Genomic DNA, 20,319 nt, shown 5'->3' with positions numbered 1-20,319 from the left:
CAAAAAAAAAGGAGAGGAGAGAGGCCTGTTGGTCAGGTGGGTCAAGACATTATTATTATGCACAGTTGCTGTAGAAACCAACCTTGACCTCAGCTTCACATCTTCATCTTCATAAGAGGCCTGTGTGTGTGTGTGTGAGAGAGAGAGAGAATGGGGGCATGTGGAAAAAAAATGTGCAGACATCTGAAAGTCAAATTAGAACGATGAAGCATGCATGACTGCATCACAGAGACACACAAGATTGTGTCATGGTCAACCACAGGTACCTGCACATAAAAATACGTTTGGTGTGAAGGCTGCGTTCGCACCAACAGGAAGTTTGCAGCACGTCAACAGGAAACCGGCAGTAGAAAAGCCATTGTGGTTAAAAGAGCAGAAGGCATGGATCTCCTTTGAACTGTGCTTTGGTTAACACAAATCAGCTCTTATCTTCTTGAAGTCAAAATATTTGATATTTTATGGCTTACTGTTAGCTTGGGCTTTATGACATTTGTGCGAATGGAAGCAGTAAAGGATGTGTGTGTGTCTTGGAGCCCAGGGGTTCATATATTATTCAGTCTCAGACATTAAAGATGTAGATGTGGTCAGAGACATATGCAGGAGAGACACACAAAGTGCTCACACACACACACACACACACACACACACACACACACTAGCAAGCAAACACACAAAGATTTCTGTTGTTGCTTAACAAAACTCTGCAAAACACTTTTCATCCCACTGCAGTTTGATTTTTGATTCATACTTGGTAGGTCTGTTGAAAGAAGAAATGAGGGAAAAAAATTAGGACAGACACAAGGTGTGATTGAGTGAGGCTGGGTGTGCGTGTTCGGATGTAAGAGCCATGAACGTGTCTCAAGGAGCAGAGATTTCATAGCTCAGTGACTCTGTCACCGTGCACCTGCTCACTGAGACGGTGGGAGGGAGAAAATGAGAGGAAAAAAGTGGTGGTGAGGTGAGGGGATTTGAGGTAAAAAAGGGAGTTAAAAATATATGTAGAGAATTATGGTGATTTTTATGATAAGATGAAAGAAAACCTGCACACAGATGCACAGTATCTATAGCACTGCATTTGCTACAGAGTGATGCCAGTCTGTATTTTAGCAGATAATAACTTACTACACTATATATGTCCAAAAGTATGTGAATTTTCGAACAAGAGTACCACTCTCCTGGGAAGGTTTGTGCTTTCTTTGGAACTTGGCTGGAGGGATTTTGCTCTCTTTCAATCACAGAAGGCCACGCTGCCAGATATATTTTAGTATATCACTTCCTCCCAGAAAGTGCAGGGCTGAGGTGCATGAGGATATTTTAAAATATAAGCGGTTAACTTGTTTTTAGCTGCACCTGATTTTGGATCTGGGTATTGAGCATACTGGCTTACCCTTACACTATCAATGGAGCCCTGTATTATTATAAACATGCTCATTTGGAGGTGCAGAGGACGAGGTCCAGCCTCACTCGGGAGGCCAATCACAGGAAACAGTTGGCATAACATGACATGATTCTTGTTAAATTGACAATGATAGTGCTGCATGAGAGAGATTTCCCAAGAAATTGTAATCATGGAGGAAAGTGGGTCCATCAGAGGTACAAAACACATCAAGACAATGGAAATATCCAGAGTCTCCCAATAAAGTCGAGTACGCAGGTGAGCTAATGTCCACACAGACAAGAAAATGAAGTTATTTCAGTGTGGTAAGCTGACCAGAGGATTGTTTTTCTTCTGGGGCAATGCTCCAGCCAACAAGTCCACAGTGGTGATGGGTGGGTGGGTGCCATCCAGAAAAGCTGATTTGATCTGATCTGGCACTCTCAGACTGCAAGTTCTTCTCCAAGCTGAAGAAGGAGTTGAGCATGATATCCTTCCTGCTGTAGTGGATGTAGTGTTTTTTTCATAATTACAAAAATTCTATATTGACAAATGTCAATAGATCCAGAAAGATGTTCACATAAATATGGCCTTATCCTTTCTATTTCTGAGTGCAACTGAATTCAAGATGCATTAATGGTATTAGTTCTATCTCAAAAATATTGAATAACAAGCTCTCTTCCAGTGATAATGGGAAAGGAAATGAGTCATGATAAGACAGAAGTGAAGAGAGAGCCAGGTGTCTAAATCTTTAATTAGATTTCATGTAATCTCTTTTCTTGTGAAATGAAACATATTGGTTTGAGTGGTTCTACAATGACTGAGTCATGCCATTTGTTTGCAGGAAGCACTGTGTGTGTGTGTGTGTGTGCGCGCGCACACACATGTAGTAAATATGTGTGCTTTAGAGGCAGAGGCAGCTCAGAGGAGTGGGGTAGATAGAGTGCTATCTTGCAAAGCAGACATTTGGAACATAGCTGTGAGTATAAGGTCAGTGTTTTAGCCCCAGGATGAAAAGCTAATAGCAGAGTAATGACAGAGAGGGAAACTGCAAAGAGGAGATAAGGCAGACAGAAACAAAATGGCCATCGCAGAGAAGCCTGATTACAGAGCCTGTGAGGCAGCATAAGGGAGAAAAAGAAGCTAAAAGGAGAGAGAGAGAGAGAGAGAGAAAATGGGCAGAGGGAGAGAGAAAGATGAGTGATATGAAAATATGTGTCTGTTTTGACCTCTAGCTATTTTACAGGGTGATGGCATAATTCAAAAGAACCAATATGCATTTGTAAACTAAATACATCTCACTGCCCCTATTTCAAGTCAGCATTCATGTATTATCACATCAATCTTCCCCCACAACAGGTCATTTAACTACAGTCCCAAGTTTCAAATCAGAGGATCTAAAAGATACAAAGTTGATCTGTAGATGAGACAGAGTCACATGAAACAGGTTGAAGCTGCTACAGAGCTGCTGTGTGCACAGTTTGATGAATAAACAGAAATAGAATAGGAGAAGAAAATACAGTTATTCACAGGACTTTATCACTGAGTTGTTGGACTGTTGTGGCTCAACTATAATGGGAGCATGTAGCAGACTTGGTGTTTGTTCGCCCCCTTGTGGCCATTATTACACATTACACCGAACAGAAATGAGCTGCAATTACAAACATCTCAAAAGACTGCACTGACAATATTTTACAATATTGGGACTTTATAACTAGTCAATACAAAAAAACTGTATAACAGCAAAAGTCTAATTATTAATACTTCATATAATTATTTTTTACACAAATGTGTAAACAAGGGAGGCACAGTGGTGCAGTGGTTAGCACAATTCTGACTAGGGCCATTATGTATGGAGAATAATCTTATTCTCTTATTCTCCCTGGAGAATAATCTTCAGAGTTCACATCATGTGAAAAAAGTGTCAGTAACTCCACCCCCTGTTCTCTAGTACTTTGTCTTTACATGATTTACTCTATCATACAGATCATATATTACCCTAAAAACACCACTTCTGCCCCATATAGGCTGATATTCAATTGATATTCAACACAGCTGCTTGGCGATCTGGCCCCACACATCTCCAGGAGCTACACACTGTAAAACTCAGTTTATTAGTATTCTGCCATCACCAGATGCTTGATGTCCTTTCCCCATGCTGACCAGGTCATCGCTTCACACAGTTGTGATTACTGGCTCATGGCCTCCCAGCTGAGATATGACCTTCCTACTCTAAGCAGAGCAGATGATTTAGCCCTCATGCTCCAAGAGAGAAATCTCATCTTCCATCTCACAAAAAGTTTTCCCCCTGAAAACGGACTATCTATTTCTTTTTAGTACTTACTATCTTTATGTATTTCCTTGATCAATTTATTTTGCTTTTAAACACAAAATAAGAATCAGATTGGATGTCCGTTGTGTTTAAAATGACAATATAGCCTTTTAGCATTATACTGCACTCAGCATGCAGAAATACTGCATCACTTTACCTGTGACACACAGGGCTGCTCGTCCTAGAGGATCATAAACAACCTCACCATGATAAAGATCAGTTCATTTTCATACAATGTAGGAACTCACCATGACTCTTATCATGCAGCCAATGTGGCTGCTGCTGCCAGTCACTGTGATATGGGATGAGGAAATATCTCCACCTGGAAAATGATAGAGTATTACCAGCACATATAGAAGCACTCAGACTCCACACTGTGTCTGTGTGCTTACACGAAGCCACATGTGATAGGCTCCAGCCCCCTGTGACCCTGCACTGCAGGACAAAGCGGCTTCACATGATTGGATTGATCTCAGTGTAGTATTATTATTCATCCACTAGGGAGCAGCAGAGGACATAAAGCACTGTCCTCACTCCAATTTTAAGCATTTGTTCACCATCTGTCCTCCAGCTTTTACACACTTATAATGTGGAGTTGTGCCCAGTGCTGTATAAATATTCCAAACAAGGATTTATTTGTTTAATCTGCTCATTTGCTTCCTCATCATCACTACATTTTTAGACTCTTGTTTTTGTTGACTCCTTCAGGCTGTCTCAGCAGCAACTGCTAAAACACAAAATTCTTTGCCATCCTGCTCTCTCTCTCTCTCTCTCTCTCTCTTTTTTCTTTTCACTCGCACACAGAACCACACACACACCCCGAACCACCGCAACTCTCCACGGGAGAGTTCTACCATGTTCTGTAGATTGGGTGTCCCAGGGTGATTAAGTATTGATATGAAGCTCAGGTAACACACCTGATACCTGTTAGGTGGGGGTGCGGGGAGAGAAAGGGGATGAAACAGGGGGAGGGGTTCAGGCAGAAAGACAATAGCATCAGAAGACTGAGGGGGGTAGAAAAGAGAGAGTGAGAAAGAGAGAAATAGTGTACGGGGGTAAAGTGGGAAACGGACACACAATGAGCGAGAGTGAAGCACCCTAAGCAGTCGCATACGGTCCAAATCCACATGAGGGCCCGTCAGGCCCCATAGCTGAGTGGCATGTTGTGATGACTAACGGCATAGCTGAGGAAATGGGATGAGGAGGGCAATGTGAATGTATTAAAATAGATCAGCTGTGTGTGTGTGTGGAGGGCAGTTGCAAAAACAAATGGATCACTGTTTGAGAAGAAATGTCCATTTGTTTTTAACACCATCATGGTCTTGCTGTGCAGTGCTGCCCTGCCCCCCCCCCCCCCCGAATTACTTTGCATTATCTTCTGTTTTAGTGCGCTTGCATGTGCTGTATATGGTGTTTACCATGTACACAGATCAGATCAACCTCTTTGTGCATCTGTTAAGCTCCACAGTCAGCATAAATATAACGAACTCACCCCTCAAACTCTTTATCTCCACTTTTCTTCCTGATAAGCATCAGCATGTTTTCTTCACTGTTTACAGGTGGGGAGTCAACCCAACCCCCTCCTATAAGTTTATAATTGATTTAAAGTTTTTAATACAAGGTGAAAAGAAAAAACACAAAATCAACATCAGTGATTTCTAGTTTCTACATTAGCTGTTGTGAAAATGCCCCATTCATTCATAGTGTTACATAGTGGACACATGACTGAAAAAGTGTGTGTATATGAGACACATGAAGTGAAAAGGGTAAATGTAGGGTGCAAGGGCCACATAAAGGCATAATACAATGGTGTTAAATATAAATAGAAAATTCTAATAAAAAGTTGCCGGTGTGATCAGTTTTTTAGTCTAACGTAAGGATCTGAGTCAGCTGTCACTCCAATCCAACCTATGACCTCTAAAATTGACAGTATCAACACAGATGGAGAGTTACCTGAAAGACGCTGTTATTCTTTCCACCCTCATTGTTCCTAACTCAACCACTGTCAGTGTTTTTTTTTTGTGTGTGCCTCCTCTGCCACTCCCTTCCTTTCTATCTTGGAACACCGCTAGTCCCCGCCTTTCACCACCTCTGTGAAAGGGACTGCGACTTTAATGCTCCCTCCGCTTGTGTTGGACTCCCGGGGACCCGTTTTACTTTACAGGCATTTTTGACCACTTTTTTTTGTATTCTGTCTCACCCCACCAACATTTTTCCAAATTTTGTTCAGGACTAACAACCTTTTTCACCGCCTCGAACACACAAACACACTCACACACTTCTCCTGAGCTGCTCAAGGTAAGTAAGAGCCGACACGGGCTGCACACTAAGTGACTGTAGCTACAGGTGCAGCGTGCACGCAGCGGCTGAACTGCGCGTTTTAATGCTCACCTTTGACGCGTGTAGCTTGTGTGGTGTCCTAACATTTACAAATTTGACAGTAGGAAACTTTTTTTGTGCAGTTTTAATAGAAACCTCAGATGCGACAGTCGAAACCCCCTCCCCCCACAACCTCCCCCTCCTCCTCTAGTGACGCAGGTGTATCCAGGTTGCTGTGTTGTGTTCACGGCCTGTGCTATTCGTGGTTACCGAAACATGGCGATTAGAGAATTATCGGGATGTATTTGTGAATTACTGTATTGTTTGTGTTTTTTGACAAGCGTTGACCATGGTTTTTCTTTATGGTTAGAGGTAACCTGTTTATAAGTGATATATGAAACTCACCACTTCATGGTTCTAAAGTGAGGGCTCAACCCCCCCTATATGCTTTAGGTTGACCCATATGTGTATCAAGACCTACATATCCAAGCCTGTTTGACCTGAATAGCCACACTGACTCGTTCATCATTGACTTGCATTATTATTATATCATTATAAGTCTGACTTGGATGTTGATTGAGATTAATTTCACCCTCCAGCCCTTTTTGTGGTGTTACAGGCTGCAGTCTGTTTGTGACATGAGGTGTGCCTCCTCCTAAAGCTGCCACTTATTATTAAGGAATAACTAAGCCAGTCAGTCTAAAAGGGCCAGTCACACTTTAGAAACAGTGTACTCAGGCATTAGGTCTCAATTTCAAAATAAATATCATCAGAAGAGTTACTGTCAATATGTTAAAGGAGGACATTTGAGTTTTATTTAACTGCCTTGTCTCTGAGTCCTTTGAGTTTGTTTATTTTGTGTAACAACAATTGACAGGGCCTGTCTGACCTGTTCTGGTGTGCCAATTCTTGTGGTGTGGTGGAAGTAAACATTTTTTTTGTAATCAGCTCTGACCTATAAATAAAATAATAGGTAAGTTTTATCAAAAACAGTGAAGTAATGCTCAGGTGAATGCATGGAGAGAAGTGTAGCGTGTAGTATTCTCTTAAGGATATTTACTAGCCGGCTTTATCTGTATTCAGTGTACCATTTCTGATGAAGCAGTAAGAGATAAGAGCAGGCAGAGAGAGAGAACCTGTTGCCATTGTAAACAGCATCTCATGTGCTTTGGCTTAAGAAAGTCACTCTTATAGTGTTTTCACTTAAATTCAACATCTAAAGGCTCTTGACCTTAACTTAACTTATTGGTGAAGTACCCTGAAGCCACCTTAAAGTGGAGAGTAGTATGGTGCACATGGCTGCCATTAACTCCTCCACAGAGTTGACCTGATGTACCTTTGTTCCCCACACATACCTACATGTGCTGAGATATTTTTGTTTCTTGAGTTAGGACATCGACACTGTATGTAAGCACTAGAGCCAGTTCTGTGCTGGCATGTTGGATTTTATTATCAGGGTTTAAATTGTGATATGATTAAAAAAAAAAGAAATTGCATGATGCACTTAATGGTTTCATCACACTTTACAGCTTTTGGCAGGTTACAAATCCTGTCTCCAGTGAGTTGTTCAGAATTGGACTTCAAAGCAGTCATTTTGTCTGAAAGAACCCCCCCCCCCCCCCCCAAAAAAAAAAAAAAAAAAAAACTCAACGTAGACATAGACAGTGTTTCCATTTAAGCCCCCCAGTTAGTTTCTTTTGCAGCAAACACGCCTGATTAGTTTATTGCTCTCTATTTGAAGGATATGAGGCCAAAATTATACACTTTGGGCTGAGTTTTGCTTGATTTAATATCAGTTCTTGGATGTAACATCTCCCCTCTCAACAGGGTGCATTGAGCTAATGAATCCCCCACTGCTGAAGCAGGCTGCTTCTCCTGCTGTGCTAAATCCAGAAATGTTAGTCCAGATCAGAGTATTAGAGAGTGTTAATCACTGTATAATTACCATCTTGTGTCGCTGAATGGATGAAAGTTTTTTTTTTCTGCCAAAGCTGTAATTGGTTTGATTTTCAGTAATGCACAACAGAAAGCTGCAACACAAGCCAATTAGTTTCAGATGATTGTAGTTGGAGTTTCTAATTATTTACATTGTATGGTACTCAAAAAATGTTCAAAAAACTCAAAAAAAAAAGTTATAATAATGGTCTTTCTCAGCTCTCTTTGTGAAATGTGGTATTTGGGGAAAATACAGTTTGGTTTGTTTAGTTCAGTTATTTCTAAGAACACTTTAAAATGTGGTATTAATCAAAATTGCGCAGCTCCTTAATGATTTTAAGTGTGGGTGTAAACCAGCAAATTAGTCACAATTATCAGAATTGGCATGAAATCATTTAATGGTATTAAATTTTTATCCCTGTGCATACATTTGAAACAAAGGCTTTTTCATTTTAAGTAAAGGGCTTTTGTTGTTGTTTTAATTCTGATGCCTCTTTTATCTCCCTTCTGTTTTCTTGTACAGCGTCCCATCATTTCATATCCCTTAATTCACTTAATCCAGATAATTTCCCCACCTGTCCCCATGCATGGCGTAACCAGACTCCATTGTTAGTAACCTAAGTCATGACGCATCCCAGTCCTCTGTAGTTGGTGGCTGGTTTCTATAGTTACCATCAACAGTCTGGCCTGAGAAGCTGTTTGTAACAATATATATAAGGACAATGCTAAACAAAATGGTGGCCATCTTGAGTCCTCACTTCAGACCAAGCCTGGGCTGAAAGTGCAGACAGAAACTCCATATAGCACACAAGCAGGTGGCTGATGCACCTTTACAATCCTGCTCAGATGCTATCAGCTTCAACAACAATGGTCCTGCCATCCGATACTGATTCAGGCATATGGTAAAATAATCAAGAGATATTACTAATCCAGTGAAAACAAGGAATGTAAGATATGTTGTGGGGTTGACAGGGGGGAGTAGCACCTTTTTTCTACTCCTGTTCAGTGCAGTGTGCATTGAATGAGAAGCAGAGACACCTTCTCATGCACACATACAGGCAGTCAAAACAGCAGAATCATATGATTTCAGGGCTACGCACAAAATAACATATACAGCATAATGACTTGCTGCAGTATCATGTTATTACCTATGTATACATTTCCATGAACTAAAGTCAGCCTTTACCTTGGCCATGACTTTGTTTAGTGTTTTACTGGCTTTTTAAAGTTTTTTAGGCCATGCTATGGCTCATATAGTATAACTTACTTAACTTTTGTCAGCACATTCCTTATGGTGTAACGCCCTGTGTGTGGTTAGTGATTGCAGATTAGAAAACCTGGACAATTGATGGATCTCCATAAAAAGGCTTCCCATGGTAATCATTAATCCAAAGGGGAGAGAGCGAGAGAGAGAGAGAGAGAATGCATAGAGTATGAGTGTAGGCATAAGGGGATAGGCTATGACATGGTAGCACGATAATGGTTCTTTGTGTTTGTATTTGTGAATAGAGCGGTTGGAGGTTTAGAATGACGTTGGTGCTACCCACACCATGTCAGTGATGGCTGTGCACAGAGTGAGGAGGTGGACTGAAATAACGTTAAAAGATAACAGAGGTTTATTAGCAAAATTTCAGCCTCTGACAAGCCTCAACCACACAAATACTGGAAACTTTTGTACTGAAACTGCTAAAACTGATGACATAACTGAGGTATTTTAAATTAAGGTTTTGTGGAAATTAAATCTGATTTAATCTCTGTTCTCTTTTAGTCAGTCTGTAGTAGATGGTGATCGGCATGCCTCTGGTTTTGAAGGCAGACCAACATGGAAGACAAGAAATAAATGGCATTAGATGTTTTTAACCACACAGAAAATATACTACTGCTACTATATTATATAATTAGTTTGCCATTGCTAGGCAATCAAACTATTGTTCTTCACCCTCTTTCTTCTTCTGCTTCTTCTTCTTCCGTACGTTTTTTGGCGCAGCGTATCTTCAGCATACATTGACCGATTTCAGCCATTCAACTATCAAAATGTTCATCTCACAGAGGACATTCCGTCAGTTTTTTTTTCAAAAAATTATAATTTTTCAAGTATTAAGCAATTTCCTGTCATTTTTAACATGGGAGTCCATGAGAGAGCCCTTTAACAAGGGTCATCTGACAATTGTATCTCCTACAAATTTCAAGCTACAGACTCCAGTTTAGTCTTAAAACGCTCATTAGATGCTCCTCTATGAAACTTGTATTCAGAATTTTCTAATTCCAAATAATTTCCATGTGCCAGGCTCTCAAAGTTGGAGTGGTTTTTGAGGTCGCCTCTGAGTTTAACATTAGTGTGTATTGTGCGGAATGTTGAGAGCCAGAGTGGATGATGTCATCCAGTGGAGAGAGGCTGACAAGATGCCTAGAAAAATATCTCTAACCTGCGCTCAGGCCTGCACCTTCCATCTAACTGGGATTCATTTTTATATCAGTTCGAAGGAACACTCGTTAGCTCTCTGATGGTGTCACTCTTAAAACTGAACACCAAACCGTTTTGCCTTTACAGCCAGCTGTTTGGGGAGAGTGCCGGTCATTCTTCCATTAAGACATAATGTAAAACCAAAAACAGAGAAGCAGAGCAGCCATATTTTCTAACTCGCCGCCATTTTCACATCTTTGACATCATACACATAAAAATGATACCGTGTTGTAGAGCAACTTCTTGTGATTCTCACGGTGTCCTTATTTTTTGTCTGAAGACTTCGGTTTGGACAAAAAGAGAAGTTGTCCGGAGGGTGCAACCCCCATTAAAATACATGGGATCTGCCCTGAGAGGAGTAAAAGGAGAATCACACAGGTGTCTTAATTAGGGCTTAATTAGGCAGGCAGGGCTGTTAGCATGGTGACAGGCTGACACAGGAAGCATACAAAGCAGCCATTTTTGTGGTCTTTATCACACTTTTAAGCATTATATCTGTCATATTGATCATCCTTCAGCTGTATACTACTTTTCCACATGCAAATTAAGTTCAGATTGCACATTCTCCAGCAATTCAGAGCAATCCTTCACATCAGCATTCATAGTAATATGTACTGGCAATAGCCAATAATCTAATATGTCTGTGCTTTTGATGTCAAACAGGGCTAACGTGGTCTATTTGTTTATTTCAGCCATGCTACTACCTTCATCACTACTGCTTCTCCTCGGCCTCCTCACCTGGAGTCCCAAAGCAACATGGGCAGCTAAAGTGATTGTGGTCCCGCCCATAATGTTTGAATCCCACCTCTACATTTTCAAGACGCTGGCCACAGCTCTACACCAGGAGGGCCATGAGACCCATTTTCTAGTATCAGAGGGCCGTGAGGTCCCGCCTTCTCCTCACTACCATTTACAGCGATATCCAGGGATCTTTAACAGCACCACGGCTGACAATTTCCTCCAATCCAAAGTCACCAACATCTTCTCAGGCCGCCTGACATTTCTGGAACTGTTTGATATTCTTGACCACTACTCTCAGAACTGTGATGCTGTTGTTGGCAGTGTTGAAGTAATGAACCGCCTGAAAGAGGCCAAGTTTGACCTGCTGCTAGTGGACCCTAATGAAATGTGCGGCTTTGTGATTGCTCATATCCTAGGTGTACAATATGCTGTATTCAGTACAGGCCTGTGGTACCCAGCAGAGGTTGGAGCCCCTGCACCGCTATCATATGTACCCGAATTCAACTCATTGCTGACGGACCGTATGTCCTTGATGCAAAGGATCACAAACACCGCTGTTTACCTGGTGCAGCGCTTTGGAGTCCATTACATTGCGTTACCTAAGTACGACCGGATTATGAAGAAACATGGAGTAAAGCCTCAGGTGGCCATGGCTGACTTGGTTCAGGGCAGTCGTCTGTGGATGCTTTGCACTGACATGGCTCTGGAGTTCCCCAGGCCGACGCTTCCACATGTTGTGTACATTGGAGGCATCCTCACTAAGCCTCCCAACCCACTGCCACAGGTCAGTGTCAAAACACACACACAGCTGACAAGCACATAATGAAGCAGGCACATGGTTTTGTGTTGTCACGTACAGTTCATGTCATTGGTTCCAGCAGAGGACAGGTACTGTATCAATGGTCATTGAAGCTATGAGTCAGGCCACACTCAAACTAAATATGGCACTGTAAACCACATGGTAAAATCTCTAATGCTTACCAAATTTCACGTGTGACACCTCAAGCCATTGCCAAGCCACCTATTACATTGTTCAACCCTGCCATAAAAGTCAGTGTGTCCGAGATGTTATCATCTACTTCATGCAGTGCTAGGAGTGCTAAAAAATCAAATAAGCACCCTGAGACTAACAATGGCTAATTCATGGTGGCAGACTTTGACTATTCCATTATGCAAATGTAAGGTTTCATGGCCAGGACAGGAAGGAGAGGCACTTCACTGGCTTGGGGGTACTTCTGTTCATTTTTTGCCCATTTTCTCTCTTTCCCAGTGCTATTTAATTATGCAGCAACAGTAATTTATTAACTGTCAGAATATATGATCAAATGCTTTGTTTTGAACTAAACTAACTCAGTTTACCATTAGATAAATAAAAGCTTGGAAACCTCTAATTTAGGAGCAGCACATTTTAGCAGATTATTAAAAATCTGAGTGTTCAGTAGCTTGTGTCCATGCTTTCTCATCTCTTTATATTATTTCCTCCCTGCCGTATACACAGTTGTGTATCTACCATTGCTTGGCGCTCATTGTCTTTTTTTATCTTATTATCACATCCTGCCACAAAGCGCGCCTTCATAGACAAGGGGTGAGGATGGGTTTTTGGTTGAATGGAACTAAGGGGTTTTGAGCGAGAGAGGGAGAGAGAGCAGAGGCGGGCAGTGATGGGGGGTTAGCTCTGCGCTCAGACGCTGAGAGCGCGGGCCGTCGGTATCTGCTGCGGAGGGTTTTTGGAATGCCAGTCCAGCCAATAGGGAGCATTGTGCCAGGTTGTGTGGAGGGAGGTATAATGGAAGTGGAGGGAGAACGCTGTCATTGTTCTGGGCAGAACGCTGGGGACACTGAGACTCTTTTACGGGGTCACTAAGGCTGCGTTGTAGGGACAGTAAGGCTGTGCTGCTGGGACACACAGAGCCTAGTGTGCCCCTGAGGTTGCTCCGTGCCAGGGCCAGCCTTAGCTGCTGCAGCTGGACTGTTAGCCTCCCTCCCTCTGCTTGACCTGTCAGTCTAACGTGGCTGCAGTTCTCAACCACTGGTGGTCAGTCCAGTCTCTCTTAAAGTAGTCTCAAATGCAACACACTCAGACACAACCTGCTGATCCCCTTTGTTTGTTATGACTTTCTTGCCAAGTCAGGAGCTTTTATGATCAGGTACTAGCAGGTTGTGTTACCACCCAACAGTCTCGTGCTGTGGTGATTTCCAAGAAGTAGGTTTGCTCCGTAGAGTAAGTCCTAGAACCTGTCTCTTACTTCCAAGAACAAAGCCCTGGAGAAAGAGGGTGCATCTGCATGTTTTAATACTTATGGGTAGCTGTCAGTATGACAAATCTCCAATTCAGTTTAAATTTTCTTTTTATTGACACATTATTAATAACATTGGGGATGGGTGTTACATTTATCTAGGACTATCAGTTGAACATGTGAGTGTAGTGCCTCAGCTTTCCAATGAGAGCTGTAACCCAGTTAAGGATATGATATCATAAAAGGTGTGCACATTGTCACGATCCTATTTGTATTTGGTTCTTAGGCATCCAAATAGTTTGATCCAGAGCTGTTGAATTTTAGACTTGACCATATATAATATAGAGGTCTCTTTAAGCAACTATGAATACCTCACAGGAAATTTATTGTGCATCCTTCTGGATAAATATACTCAAGTTTAAATGTTAACCTCAAGGTTCTTCCACCGCTGGGATTAGTAGGACTGTGGATTGTTTTTAGTAAAAATAGTTCAGGTAAAATCTGGCCAAATATACTGGTTGAAGTGTTTCCTGTGATGATTTAGTAAACTGAACTGTGCCTAACTGAAAATCACTATAGTAGTAATATAGTAATATAGTATGTAATCATAAACTGATGAGTTAAATGTAACTTCTTATAGAGAGAACACTTTCTATAGAGATGTAAACATTTCTGTACCAGATTGTAGGCGTTTCTGTTGTAAAGTTGGACAATTTAACATGGAGATCTGTGGAGATTTACTCACCAGCTTTATGTAGCCATTGGAGGATCTGTTATTGGCAGCACCGGCTTTGTCTCTCAGCCACAGAAGTTGCTGCTTGGCACACACAGACACAAGCAGGTTTAGAATAAAGAATATACACTAATACATACAGCAGACATAGTGTAGGGTAGCATGGTCAGCTCAGCTATAAGAAGAGGGAAGTCCTTCACAATCACAGATTTGAGTTTGGGCACATTCTTCAGTTTATACACAGCAGGGATATGAGAGATAGAGATTTGCACATGTTCAGTTGAATATTATTGATTTATGGTTTAAAAATCTTGCCAGTTTCTCTGTGTTATTATCCTCATGTGATTTAAACTTTCCTTAACCTACTGTATGCCCATTTGCAAAGTAATCCAGCAAGAACTTGAGGTTGAAATAAATGCAGCAAACAAAGAGAGTTGAACAAAGTTTATGAAAAGGGTCTTTTTTACTTTGTCAGCTGTTTATTTTTAGTGCATTAAAAATTAATCTAGCTAAGGTGTTTAATTTAGTTTTATGCACATTGTGGATCATTAGACAAGAAGAAGATAAGAAAAGAAGAAATAAAAAAAAAAATGGAACTCAACTGAGGCACATGCAAACAAAGTTTGTTTCACCGGTACACAGACTGACGTTATTTATAGGGGAACAGCATAATTTAAGGTGATTTATGTATTATTCACGAGGTTTGTATTGATCTGTGATGCTGTTATTCTTAAATATAGTCTGTGTGGAGTCAGAAGCAGGGCAGATGGATTAATTTGAATATAATGTTATGATAATAACACTGAACTTGAGTTGAACTTTTCCCTCATATTCCCATAGGATTTCGAGGCATGGGTGAACGACACAGCGGAGCATGGCTTCGTGGTTGTGTCATTTGGAGCTGGAGTCAAGTACCTTTCCCATGACATTGCTCACAAACTGGCAGGAGCCCTCGCCAGGCTGCCCCAGCGTGTCATCTGGAGGTAAGATGCTCGTTTACAGCTGGACGCTGTAACAGATCTCAACTGGACTTTGTAAAGGCTCTAAATGTTACAGTACTTAGAATAAAATGTATAAAACTGGAGGATATTTATAATGATCCTTACATATACTGCTTTGGCACGTCGAAAGGTAAACACGAAGCTTTGTTTCTCTGAATCAGGCGGCGGCCTTGTTGAAGTCGAAGTCCATCTCCACCTTGTGGTATTTTCTGAGGTCATTTAGTTGGTCAAATTCCACAAAGGGGAAATTAAGGGTGATGACTTTAGATTTTGATAAAGGGGGATACCTTTGCATACGGATACCTGGGAAAGCTGCAAAATATAAATTATTTCTCCTGTATGTCTGCTTAGTTAAACACAGTTTGTTAAAATGCACAACTTTGCAGACCAATGTGTTGACAGTCATCACTGTACAGTGACAGTAACAGTGGTCCACTGTGCAGCAGTCTGTAACAAAGTTTGTAAATGTGTTTAGGATGAATTCACATGTTTCAGATACACTTAAAACTTATCTTTCACCATGAGAGATAAAGTGAGTGATTGGACTCTAATCTCTTTACAGTGTGAGGCCTGGTTTAACAATGCTTTAACAATCTGTCCATGAGTCTGTTAAACCTTAATCTAATCTGTGTATATTGAAGAGTCTAGTGATTCATTGACCACGTAGTTTTTGTGTAATTCCAATCACTTGATCAATGAGAGAATGAGAGAAACTACATCATCAAATCTTCCATCAACATTAGTGTATAAGTCACTTTGTTTTGCAACTATCGAAATCAAATCTTTAGCTTTAACACACAGACACACACAGACACACACACATAGACACACACACACGTTGTCCACACTAACTGGATTTTTATATAAGAATGCCACTAGGTTAATGTTTGAACGTGTGTGCCTACAAACAGTTGGTGACAGACATATAATAAGGTCATCACTTGTACAAATACACCGAGCAGTTCACAATGACATCACAACTGACAAAAACATCAGGTACACTTTCACTGTGTCTGCAGCCGAATAATAACAGGTTTAAAATGGTTGTTTGTATTCAGTTTTGGATCCGCTACTAGTACTAGTACTAGTAGTAGTTTGACACCTTAGTCTTGCATTTTAAATGTAGTTTAAATGTAGTTTTCAGCATTGAGTTCAATTCTTTCAAATGCATATGACATGTCTGTATAGTTCAGATAGTTGTAACAATGATAGTAACACATTGTACTTCCTCTTCTCTGACCTTTTCCCGAGTGGATCCAACATTGCACTTTTATTTATCTTGTAAATATAACACTGGTTTATAGAGAGTTTTAGAGAGATAGAAATATCAAAGCTAAAGGTGGAATATCGTGTCTTTAATTGCAAAGACCACATGCCAGCTGAAAGGCTTACTTATTATTATTATTCACATGACAACACGTTGACCTCTAGTTTTCCAAATATAAAAAGTGGATCTTCACTGTGCTTTGGCTGAACAAAGTTGAACTTGTTTGAGAGGTAAAAAGGGAGTAACTGGGCAGAGTCTTTGTCTAAGACAATGAGCTTGTGGTTGCAGGTTGCAATGTCACGTGTGTCAGCTAGACAAAAAAAAAACCCAGCCAGTGTGAGTAATAATATGGTGCCTGTTGAGGTATTAGTCTGCAGGTGAAGTGGAGCTACTTTTCAGACATTATGTATGGCACTGTATGGTAATGCGGCTTTCAGTGGCCCTTCTAAAATGAAGAGGATCAGAAAGGAAGGGGTGGGGGGGGCTGATGAGCAGGATAGGGACCGAGCCAAATGAATCGTGTCATTGATAATTGGCTCCATGAATGTAGGCTTTGATTGGCAGGACAGTGAATTGGTGCTTTGTTGAGATGAAAGGCTTCAGGCTTAGACAGGGAAACAGACAGAGATGGACGGATGGGTTCAGCACGCACATACCCTGGGTGTGGAATGCTTCCTCACACTACAAACACTGTACATATTATACTGTACAAAAGCAGTGTGAATCACTTAGTTGAAGCCTGAATGTTCTCTCTGCTTGTAGCCTGTCAGTTTCCCTTTTTTGCAGGCTTAAATGACTGTCTGTGGCCTTTGAGCATTTAATTTAAAGCGAAAGTGGAACCACAATTGTCATAGATGCAAATCTCACAAAGGTTAGATTTCAACAATTTACAAGTTAAAGGTATTGTAAATGACTAAAAGTCATTTGTTTACTGCACTTAACTCTGCAGCCGACAACACTTGGCTTCACTTAGAGATCTTATTACAGAAATAATTTGTCGAAGTGTGAAATCTACAGAAGTAACTCGTTTTGGAGACCATTAGGGTCAGCTTGGTCACAAATTAAATAAATTAGAAATAGTTTTTTTAATTGATGAGCTTAGGAAGGTGCTTGTAGGTGGATTCTGTTACTCCATGCTTCCCCTCTGTGTACTAAGCTATGCTAATAAGCTGCTGACTGTGGTTTCAAGTTACAGTGCAGACATAGGGAGTGTAGCCTGTCTAACTGAACTTGTAAAACAAAAAGTGAATCATGTGCATTACCGAAAATGTAAAGCATTTCTTTAAAGTTACATAAGCTCAGCCACTGCTCTTTATCAGTTGTATGTACAATGCAGTATGTACACAGCTGATTTTATCATATCTGGTTCATGGATTCCACTCACTGTAGAATGAGCAGTCAATGTATTATGGTAACTCAAAGTTTGGACAATGAATGATTGTTAGCTATATTTAAATTATTTATGTAGAGAATTCAGCATTAATATTGACAAATCAATATAAAATGATGTGGGACAACCCTTTGACCTCTCTTTCCTCTTTTCCCTTTAGATTCTCTGGAGTTCCACCCAGTAACCTTGGCAACAACACCAAGCTTGTTGATTGGATGCCACAGAACGACTTGTTAGGTGAGTGCCTGATGACATCAGCTGCTGTTCTCCTTCTAATCCTCTGAAAACACCATTTCAGGAATCTGAATTCTGTGCACTCCCGGTTCATAGCATGTTTTGACACAAAACTGATCCTCTGCTCTTTTTTTTTTACGCAACATTTTCCTACTTGAAGATGATGTGGCTAGCTTTAATTGTGTCATGGGTTCCTCCTACACCTACTCATTAACCACAGTAGTGGGTAAATTGCGAATAACATAAGTGCCTGTCAGGAATGAGCAATATGTAGCAACGCCGCTATTGACAGCTCACATTGTGTCAGTGCTGGTTAGGCTTCCAGTGTGACTTGAGGTTAAGGAAAGGCATTTAAATAAGATAGTTTACAAGGTTTTCCTGTGTTTTAGGTGAACTGCACCTTTTTAATTCTTAGAATTGGTATAAACAACATAAAGTGTTTGCAATTAAATTCCTGTGAGGAAATGAGGTAGGATCTCTCTTTTAAACAGACCTACACAACAAAAAGCCTGCCCTGTCATACCTTAACAGACCTCCTAACATGAACTAATTTATACCTGCTGTCATTTAGGGCACGCTAACACAAGAGCCTTCCTGAGCCACGGAGGCTTGAACAGCATCTACGAGGCCATGTATCATGGGATCCCGGTGGTAGGCGTGCCTCTGTTTGGAGACCACTATGACACCATGACTCGTGTGGCAGCCAAAGGAATGGGCATCATGCTGCACTGGAAATACATGACAGAGGAAGACCTCTTCATGGCCCTGACAAGTGTCATCAAGGACAGCAGGTTAGACTGTTTGCATTGTGTTCGTCAGTGACATCTGGTGATCGTTTATGGCATTGCTGCTCATACCATATTCATATATTTTTGTCCCACTTCCCTCAGAAAATCATAATAAGGTCTGTCTTCTTCTGCACAGGTACCGCCAACAAGCACGCCTACTCTCCAACATTCACAAAGATCAACCAGGCCACCCTGTCACCAGGGCCGTCTACTGGGTTAGCTATATCCTCCGTCACAACGGTGCCAACCACCTGCGCTCGGCTGTATACGAGGTGTCCCTGTACCAGTACTTTCTACTGGATGTTGTTTTTACTGTAGGAGCCGCTGCGGTTCTAACAGTCTTTGCACTGCGGTGGTTGGTACGACTGCTGAAGGGAAAGGTCGTGGACCATAAGAGAGCAGGCGACATCAGGGATGATGGTAGCACGGCCAACGGACATTGCCATAGCGAGAGCATGGCAAACGGGAAGCACAAACGCAATGGCTCCTTGAAAAATGAGAAGAAGATGAATTAATGTTAGGAATGGCAAAGGAGGAAGTTGCCCTACGGACTCAGCTCTAGGTCTGGCTCAGTTGTTTCATGAATGCTCGGAAAGAAAGCCGTTCTTAGGTCTGCGTCAAGAGGCAACTGCTACTCAGAGGCAAGCAAGAGGCTGTAGAAGGGACAGAGCAAGGCATTGGGTGCTCAAAGTCTGTGTGTGTGTGTGTGCGTGTGTGTGAGGGTGAATGTGAATGTGTGGCAATGAAGCAAATTTAACAAAAACTCTCTAACAGCAGCAGCTACAGCAACACAAACATTCAATTGGAAAGTCTGAGGATGGAACACAGGAAAGACTGGAGGACATAGTTTGTAGACGTGCATCTTCTCTCCTGTGTGATCTCTCTGCTGTCTTCCCACCTTCCTCATCAGTGGAAGGATGATGAAGAGGGAAAACCCTGAGCGCCAACCCCTCATCCTCACAAACAAGATAGCTTTTGAAATATTTAGGATGTAGTGTTTTTAACTGCAAACTCCATTTGTCTGGTAAGCTGTAAATAGATAAATAATCTATTTATTACTGTACAAAATGCATTTAAAGGATGGACCTTTTTGACTCTTTGTCTGATTTGTAATTTATTTCATATATCAGAGGCGTGGACAGCGTGATGGCAGACGTACACTCCCTACTCTAAGCTCACATCTGTGTTCTTCATATAGATGAAAAAAAAAAAAAAAAAAAACAAAACAAGACCCGGGCATTATCTGTAGTATACACTGTGGTCCTCAGTCTGATCAGTGTGAAAACACACCCGTTTTCCCTTTTCACATGGCAGTGCCAACTTATTACTGCACCTTGCTGTGCAGCGTTCCCATTGCTTTTCAACTGACTTTTGTTTCGGTACAGAATAACTCTAATTTGGCTTCTCCGTGTGAAAAGGTGACCCTGCTAATAAAAAGATAACCACTGAGGACACACAGCAGCAACTGTGCTCATCCAGTCAGCTGATCGAGGATGAGTCAGA

The 20,319-nt window shown here is 41.3% G+C and overlaps 1 protein-coding gene across 1 annotated transcript; it reads left to right on the top strand.

Annotated features, from left to right (window-relative positions):
• Positions 1 to 5,770: 5,770 nt before the first annotated feature.
• On the top strand, positions 5,771 to 20,071 carry ugt8 (UDP glycosyltransferase 8). The gene is made up of 6 exons (XM_028414444.1): positions 5,771 to 6,005; positions 11,118 to 11,950; positions 14,977 to 15,119; positions 17,955 to 18,031; positions 18,600 to 18,819; positions 18,953 to 20,071. Exons 2-6 carry the CDS (start codon positions 11,120 to 11,122, stop codon positions 19,329 to 19,331), a joined length of 1,650 nt encoding a protein of 549 aa, XP_028270245.1. The 5' UTR covers positions 5,771 to 6,005; positions 11,118 to 11,119; the 3' UTR covers positions 19,332 to 20,071.
• Positions 20,072 to 20,319: the final 248 nt, after the last annotated feature.

The sequence above is a fragment of the Parambassis ranga genome, chromosome 1, assembly GCF_900634625.1.
Source record: "Parambassis ranga chromosome 1, fParRan2.1, whole genome shotgun sequence".
Classification (NCBI taxonomy): domain Eukaryota; kingdom Metazoa; phylum Chordata; class Actinopteri; family Ambassidae; genus Parambassis; species Parambassis ranga.
The sequence above is the reverse complement of the archived record's forward strand: the minus strand, read 5'-3'. Positions and strand labels throughout refer to the sequence as shown.